The sequence below is a fragment of the Zerene cesonia genome, chromosome 27 (assembly GCF_012273895.1).
Source record: "Zerene cesonia ecotype Mississippi chromosome 27, Zerene_cesonia_1.1, whole genome shotgun sequence".
In the NCBI taxonomy this organism is placed as follows: domain Eukaryota; kingdom Metazoa; phylum Arthropoda; class Insecta; order Lepidoptera; family Pieridae; genus Zerene; species Zerene cesonia.
In genome coordinates, this window is record NC_052128.1 from 6,547,170 (window position 1) to 6,555,800 (window position 8,631).

At 33.9% G+C, this 8,631-nt stretch overlaps 1 protein-coding gene and 1 long non-coding RNA gene across 2 annotated transcripts; one reads left to right on the plus strand and one right to left on the minus strand.

Annotated features, from left to right (window-relative positions):
- LOC119837400 lies at positions 1-924 on the minus strand. The gene is made up of 2 exons (XR_005288143.1): positions 707-924; positions 1-259 (listed from the first exon to the last, which is right to left on the minus strand). It is a non-coding gene; the product is annotated as an uncharacterized LOC119837400 (long non-coding RNA).
- A 2,103-nt stretch (positions 925-3,027) lies between these two features.
- On the plus strand, positions 3,028-7,386 carry LOC119837504 (host cell factor 1). The gene has a single exon (XM_038363104.1). The coding sequence runs from the start codon at positions 3,183-3,185 to the stop codon at positions 5,673-5,675; it is 2,493 nt and encodes an 830-aa protein (XP_038219032.1). The 5' UTR covers positions 3,028-3,182; the 3' UTR covers positions 5,676-7,386.
- Positions 7,387-8,631: the final 1,245 nt, after the last annotated feature.

Below are 8,631 nucleotides of genomic sequence, written 5' to 3' on the forward strand. Positions count from 1 at the left end.
TAGAATACACAGTTGATGTAATATTGTTTTAGAACAATTGCCTTACATTGTCTCAAATAATCATTGCAACTTAAATCACAAACATACTTTTTTCTCTTTAATAAAAATGAATTCATTAGAACATGAATAATTATAACATAAATATCTTTTCACATACTCAACAACAACTCCTTGAATATCTCATTATACATACAACACAAATTATATAGAACACATAACAATATCAACATTTTCCATCCAGTATCTGCATCACAGCAATCTGAAATTAAGTTTTTATATTACAATTGTAGAGTATTATATTATCTATGGTTACACTTAAGTACTGGCTAACAAGCCATGAAAACTACAACAAATCAAATGTTTCTTCCTACCCTTTAAACTGAGGTTCTCTTTTTGCATTTATTAATGTATAATTATACTAAATTGGTTCATATACATAAATCTTACGTAAAATAAAATAAATTGTATCGTATTTATTTTATTACATTAAATATTCCAAGTGAAGTATTATATATTTCAAATCATATTATTTCTTATGTATATAGTTAGAGTATATCTCTGTTGAGTGCTTATACACTGTAGTTGTGAAATTTCATTAATTAGGTATGTCTAATATGTATCAAGGAATTGAGAATCGTTCAAAATAGCTAGGGGCAACCACGGTAGACACATTCGGTAACTAGCACCATTACAGAAATATACTTACTCCTGTTTTTCTTAATACTTAATACTTTGTTAAATGATAAAGAAGCGGCACATCCAAAAATTACATAACGATTAATCTGTGCCGTAATATTTATTTTTATTTTAAACTACTCTTTGCTCTGTACGTAATAATATCTTCAAATCACAAAATTACTCGGCTAATAATTAATGACCCACTGACGTAAGAATGAAGAATTACTTATGTTATTTATTGACATATTTTGACAATCCTTACATATAAGCGTATAGTCTATGACCCTTACCCAGTGCTACCAGCCCCTATGAATTATAAAATATTTTGAAGTAGAGCGTACAGTAGGAAGATCACTTATTACCACGTATTTATATCCTACTCTTTTTAGTAAATGGATGACTGCAAATTAAATATGTTACTACTTAGTAAACTTAAGAGTTAGGTTTGAATTAAATGATAACAAAAAACTATTGTACTTTACCAATTTTTTTCATAACGTTTTCGTATTATAATAAAGAGTTCTAATAATGAGAACACTTCTTAAATGTTAATTTATATACAGTTAGCCCGAATAAATTTAATTAATAATTCGTGATGATGTTTATGAAAAAAAAAATTCCTAACAAATAAAAAAAAATACTTATCCTTTTCTAATAGGAATAACATTTTACATTACAGGAGACGTAAGTGTATTTTTTTTCTATACGTATTACTTTATTTTATATTTTGTTTATTTATTTTTATTTATCAAAATCACTTGTTATATATCAATTTTTATAATAAATGTAGTTTAATGAAAGAAGAAAAAAATACATTTCAACAACGAGCAATTCGCCACGAATAATAAAAGTATTTGTTATTTTCTTATGTAAAAACATTATTTTTTCACAGCTCCAAGAAATAGTAGACCTAAGTCAACTGCCCCTTGAAGAGGCTCAAGTACTCAGTATTTAATATGAATTTGAATTTAATACCTCAACGCGTTCTTGAAAATCAATACATAAGTCTTGAAAGACAGACAGATAGAGAGGTAGAAAAACGGATAACAAAGTAACCTTATAAGGGTTCCGGTTATTTCTTTTTGAGAAAAAACTTAACCCTATTTAATTTAAAATATCTCTTCTTCTCTATTCTTTTTAATTTAAAATTATGACTTTTACCTACCTCCTTTTAAGTATTTTTGTTTTTCATTTATTCAGTTGGTTGCCTGGAAGAGACCACTTGTAAGCGATAAGGCCGCCTTCTGTGCTGTATGTATTAGCTTAAGTTTTATTGTATTTATTTCTACTGTGTTGACAGCACAATAAAGTGTTTAAGATAAAATAAATAAATAAATAAAATACTATTTCATTTAAAGTATCTTTTTCTGATAATGTTATGTTACCTATTTTATAATAATTATCAAGACGTCTAAAGTAGAATCACTATAAAGTAAAAAAACGTCATTGTGCCATTGTTTGCATCATCATTGCTGTATTGATACTGTTAAAATAAAGTGCTCGTCAATTATTATGACATATTAATATTTGGGTAATAAATTACTACTACAGCAGTGATAAATTAATAGGTAGACTTTATTACCCCAAATGATTTTATGGTATCTGTGGTGCCTTGTCTTATTTAATCTGTTTAGACGTAAATGTAAAAATAAATAAACAAAAAATAAAGAGGTTATACGAATGCCTTAATCTTAAAGATGTTATAGAATAACATGCATTGCGATTTCAGAAAAATTTAAAACATTTGATCATTATGTGTAATGGTTGTTTTTAAGAAAATTTTATATAATTATTCATCATATTTTTAGAATTGAGTTTTACCGCGCTTTGCATAACCAATTCTACCAACATGCAGTTAAAATAATGTTGTGTTTATAGTAGTAAAATATGAACATCATAGACTATATGCAAATTGTAATTCAATATGAACAATTGTTATATAGAATTCCTAATGAGTATTTTATTAAAAGAAAATGTATATTATTTATGTGAACAATATTTATCTGTATATTTTCATTGTGTTATAGCCCTATTGAATGGATATTTCGATAAAAAACTTAGTAAGAATAAAAAGTTATGCAAAGTTAAATTAAGTCTATAATATAAAATGTCTAAATAATGCTTACCAATATATTATAATTTTAATAGATTTAAATAATAAATAAATTTAAATGCCTGGCTGATAAATACATTATCTATATTAAATCATAGACAAAATCTTGACGTCCGACGCCGTTCTTTCTCCTTTTGTAAAGTTGCTATTGCTGTTGCTAACGCCATTTTTGTTAAACACTCGAAGCTGCATATGGTGATTTTTTTTTACTCATAGGGAAGACGCGTGCGTGTGAAAGAGAGAGTTGAATTAGATTGTCGTACGTAGCTTCAACTTAACCGAATATTTTCTACAAAGCTTATTTACGACGTTTCTCATTGTCTATGCTATAGATACGCATCCCGAGCGATACATACGGTGTTAAGCATTTACTGACAAATGTATAGTAAAAATGAAGGAAAACGCTGTACTTAAGTGGCAAAAAGTGTACAATCCTACTGGCCCCCAACCACGACCCCGACATGGTCATCGCGCGGTCGCCATAAAGGATTTGATGATAGTTTTCGGCGGCGGAAATGAAGGGATAGTTCACGAGCTTCACGTCTTCAATACCACCACAAACCAATGGTTCGTACCAGTCACCAAAGGCGAGGTACCTCCAGGATGCGCAGCCTACGGTTTCGTAGTCGACGGAACGCGTCTTCTAGTTTTTGGCGGCATGGTAGAGTACGGCAAGTATTCGAACGACCTCTATGAACTGCAGGCTTCCCGTTGGGAATGGAAACATCTGAAGCCATTGCCCCCTAAACAGGGTCTCCCTCCATGTCCTAGACTTGGTCACAGCTTCACTCTTCTCAATGGTAAGGTATACCTATTTGGCGGTCTCGCCAATAAGAGTGACGACCCAAAGAACAATATACCGAGTTATTTAAATGATTTGTATACTCTTGAACTCTATCCTAATTCATCTATGACAGTATGGGACATACCATTGACGTATGGCCAATCGCCACCCCCCCGCGAATCCCATAGTGGAGTTGCTTATACTGACAAAAATACTGGAAAATCTTCACTGATCATTTATGGAGGCATGAGTGGTTCACGCTTGGGTGACCTTTGGGTTCTAGACGTCGATAGCATGTCATGGTCTAAACCTGAACTGGGAGGTGCTCCACCATTACCTCGCTCTCTGCACACTGCAACTGTCATAGGCCACCATATGTATGTGTATGGAGGTTGGGTACCGCTGGTGCCAGATGAATCAAAATTAGCAACCCATGAGAAGGAATGGAAATGTACTAATACACTTGCTTCACTTAACTTGGAAACAATGACATGGGATGATATATCCCTTGACAACTTTGTAGAGAGTGTGCCCAGAGCTCGAGCTGGTCACAGTGCAGTTGCTATACAAACCAGACTGTACATTTGGTCAGGCCGAGATGGCTACAGAAAAACATGGAATAATCAGATTTGTTGTAAAGATTTGTGGTATTTGGAGGTAGGAGTGCCTCCACAAGCTGGCCGTGTGGCCCTGGTCCGTGCTGGAACAACTTCGTTAGAGCTGTGCTGGCCCGCTATGAATACAATAACTACTTATCTACTGCAAGTACAGAAATGTGGTAAGGTGACTCCAGCTCGCTTTCCAACAGCTGCTGAACCAGTTGCTGCTCCACCCCCACAATCTCCAGTCGCTTCCCAGCCAGATGCAGCTAAGGCTTTTGGCCTATCTTCACCAATTGCAAGTCTACCACCTCCCCCAGCAGAAGTACCTGCCCGAGCAACAGTTGCAGTTGCATCAGCCGCTCCTACTACAAGCACACCTCAAAAAGTTGTTGCAGGTCCCATTAAAGTACCGGGACAAACAGCAGTCAAGATCTCTCCAAGTACACCTACCATTAAGCAAGCATACCCTGGCAAAACTGTAGTTAAATCTCCTGCAGCTGGTTCATCACAGCAAATTAAGGTAGCGGCTGTAACCCCACAAGGTGTAACAAGGATAGTGAGTGGAGTTGGTACTCCAGCTACAGTTCGTGTTTCAACACCTCAATCAAATGCACAGATCGTTCTAGGGTCACCAGCAGGAGCCAGCACACCAAGATTTGTGCAAGTCAAAACTGGTACTAGTGGAGGAGTGCCTGTGAAACTCGGAGCTGGCAATGCAGTCAAGTTAGCTGGTAATGCTGTACCTCTCAAGATTGGCTCAGCAAACATTCAAGGGAAGCTGGCTAACAGTGTACAAAAAGTTGGTACAGCGAATGTCCCATTGAAATTGAGTGCAGGAAATGTGAAAATTGGTACAAGCAATGTTTTGGTTAAAACAGCAGGTGGAGTTCCAATACAAGCTGGTGTTCAGGCGAAAGTAGCGGCCGGCGTGCCCGTTAAACTTGGAGCTGGTAATTTGCCTGTTATCGGCAGCAGTGGAGGGACAATCCAAATAGCTAGTGGAGCTCTAACTGGCCAACAAGTAAAAGCCCCTGTATACAAAATTGTCACTGCGAAATCAGGCGAAGCAACAGTCGTGACGTCATCCGCAGCCGGTACAGCTACGGCGACGGGCGCTACGGTACTAAGACAAGCAGGGGGCAATGCTGGCATTCCAGTCATCATCAAAAAGACACCTGGTTCCAATGCCCAAGCTAGCTCAGCACCTCAATATGTAACACTGGTTAAAACCTCAACTGGTATGACTGTAGCTACAGTGCCGAAAATGGCAATGGTACAGAACAGAGCAGCAGTTGCCTCAGGCGGGGCACAAGCACAAGGAATCGCCCCTGGGGCAACTATTGTTAAACTAGTATCGGCCAACACAGTAGGTGGTAATAAAATTATCACTCTGCCGTCAAATGTTTTGCAGTTAGGTAAGGCTGGAGCAGGGAATAAGCAGACAATAGTGATTACGAAGTCAGCCAATCAGACAACGCAACCTGGTCAACAACAGTGAGAAACCTTCCCTGCCGAGCCTCCATGTGAAGTGTTTCCGAGTGTCTTATCCGGCGCGTCGCGCCGAGTGAATGTTGTGATCACGTCTGCTCCTTAGTAATGTAAATTTTATGAAACTATAGTGAATCATTTGAACTAATAGTTTTAAATCATATGAGTTGTATGTTATGAAGGGTGTAGAGATGTCCTCGTATAGTTGTAATTGAAATATTTTATTTACTTGTAATGTTAATTTTTAAATTTCTATTTGTGCTTTGTAATCGACTTGTGATGATCTGGACACTGTTGTTGCATTATCACTGGAAATGTTTGGTTTCGTGCTCTGTCACAAATGACTGCTTTGTGACCTACATTTGGTAGACATAAAAGTGCCTACAAAGCAGCTCATTTCATACTACTTGAAATACAAAATTGGCCAATTGTTGAGTGTATTTAGATCTCCTAGCATGAAATACTGTGTAATGTTAAAAATCTTTAATTTTAAACATGAATGCAAATATTTATGATCATATCAACTGAAAATTCTAATTGTATTTTTTATATTTCCAATTATATGAAGTGACTGGCTACAGGTACTGCTTAACTCAACAATTTTATTTTAAATTTTTAGTCTTCCTCGCAGTGTTATATTGGAATAATATTTTTGCATAATTTTTTAACAAATATATTGATATTGTCAGAGATACAATGGTCATATTTTAATTACTAATAGTTCACCAAGTGCTCTATTTTCATAAGTAGCGATGATTAGTTTCAATCACAATATAATAATAATATATAATGCACTATTTAAGTTTTATGTGACAAGCCATTGTTAATGTTGTGGTGTTTTGTTTCAATTTATTTGGGTCCGTGGTGAGTCTTGTGTGATCTTGCATATAATGTTGACTTCAGTCTGAGGCTATTTTACGGTGACACTCCACTGATCTGAAAATATAGCATATTCTAGTTTTGCTGACTATGATGGATTGTAAAGCGTGCATCCCTCTTTATTTTCTGCACATTATATATGCATTCACATTGTTTAAAAACAATTTCAGATGGTTGACAAAAAGCTGTTTAAACCTAATTTAATTTTGTAACTTCTGTATAAATAATGCTTTACTTTTCATCATGGTCAAAAACCTATATTTCATAGGTGCAATGATTTTTGTGTGCACATAATATTTCTGTATTAAATTATAGAGGGTGCCACTTGGCGAGGGGCCCTTAAAATCTGCATGTACTCCATATAGTCTAACTGCAATATAACAAATATAATTTTTAAAAACCCAACTTCATTTTCAAAAATTTGGAGCGAAGCGCTCATATATGTAAAGGTGTGAAGTCTTTAATTATGTTTGTTTATTTTGCAGTACACCCAAGACTTAGTGGGGAACTTCCAAATTGTTTGATATAATTTATCAATTATTTTTTATTATGTAAGATAAGCAATTGACATAATATATAAAGAGATGCAGAGTATATTTTCATATTTACAAAATCTCAATTACGTAAGGTAGATGGCAGTGTGTCAAATTAATTGGATTTTTTATTTTTCTATTTGAAGCAAATGAAAACATATTCTGCATAGGTTTAGGATAAGTATTTAGTTGTATGTTAGTTTAGCGTTGAGTTAAGTGAGGAATGGAATGTAAATATCATTAAGTAGGTAATGTTATAGTTTGTTCATAATATTATGTTCATTTGCTTGAATAAACGATTTGGATAAAGTGTGAATTTAATTTTACCTGAAATATGGTTAAAAACTACCTGAATATTAAAACTGGTCGTAATAAAAATAAATATAAATTAAATAAAAATAAACCCACACTTATAATTTAAAGTGTGTGTTTATTTTGCTATTATGAATTGAGTTTTCAATCATTGCTCAAAACTTGAAAGGAATATAATGAGTTTATCGTATTTCAAAGTCCAGACCGCTCATTAATTTAAATAGATCATTCATGTTATATTCAAACACGAGTCGTTCAATTTTGGTATATGGATTGTTCGACTAGTAGAATCTAGCTATATGTGTACAAGTAATATGTGTTATATATCAAGCACACCAAATTACAGAGATTTTTATTATAACGCCATCTATACAACGTCGTTTAACCGAAGATGTTTTCAATAATTATCACAAGTTGCTTCTTATCCACTAGATGTCGCTTTTTTCAAAGAAAAGTTGTTAAAAATGAAAGTGCGTTTGTCATGTCGCAGCGAAATGATTTTATGGTATGATTGTTGTGTCTGGAGAAATGATGCTAGAGAGTAGAATAGGCTACTTTTTAATTTTAACTGTGGTGAAACATCTCAATCTGAATCTAATAGGAATTTTCTTTGACGAACTTTTTGCGGGAAAGCGAGTATTTGCTATAACTTCTACTTTTTATTTAATCTATATTACTATGCATGAGCACGCACTGAAATATGCATTTTAAATACTGACTGTGAAATTTTGCTAGATTTATAGGGAATGCTATTTATATGTATATAACTTATAGGCAATGAAATTGTAGATAAATGATGTGTACCTAAACTTGACAAACATGTTACAGTGTTAATTATTGTTTTATTTATAGAGTTCACAGGAGATATGTATCTCCCCCCCCACAACATTCACACTTTCGTTTTATGCGGAATACATTTTTTTATATAAGTTATTTTAAATTTTAAAAATTCCCCAATCTTATGCAATGTCATTGGTAGTGTCGTTGTGTAGTGAGCAGCAAATTAAAAATAGATATGGTCTTAAATTGCTTGCTCAATTTTTTATTTTTATTATTAGTTACCCGTTCATATCAATGCTAAGTACCTAAACTAAAACTTTAAAATTATGGTTAGTCTATTTATATTATTTTCAACAAAAGATACATAAAAATACTAATCTCTATATTTTTTAACACGCTTTTATTAGCTTCACTTGTATGTTTGTATGTATGTATGTATGTAACTCACACCCGTTTTTCTCC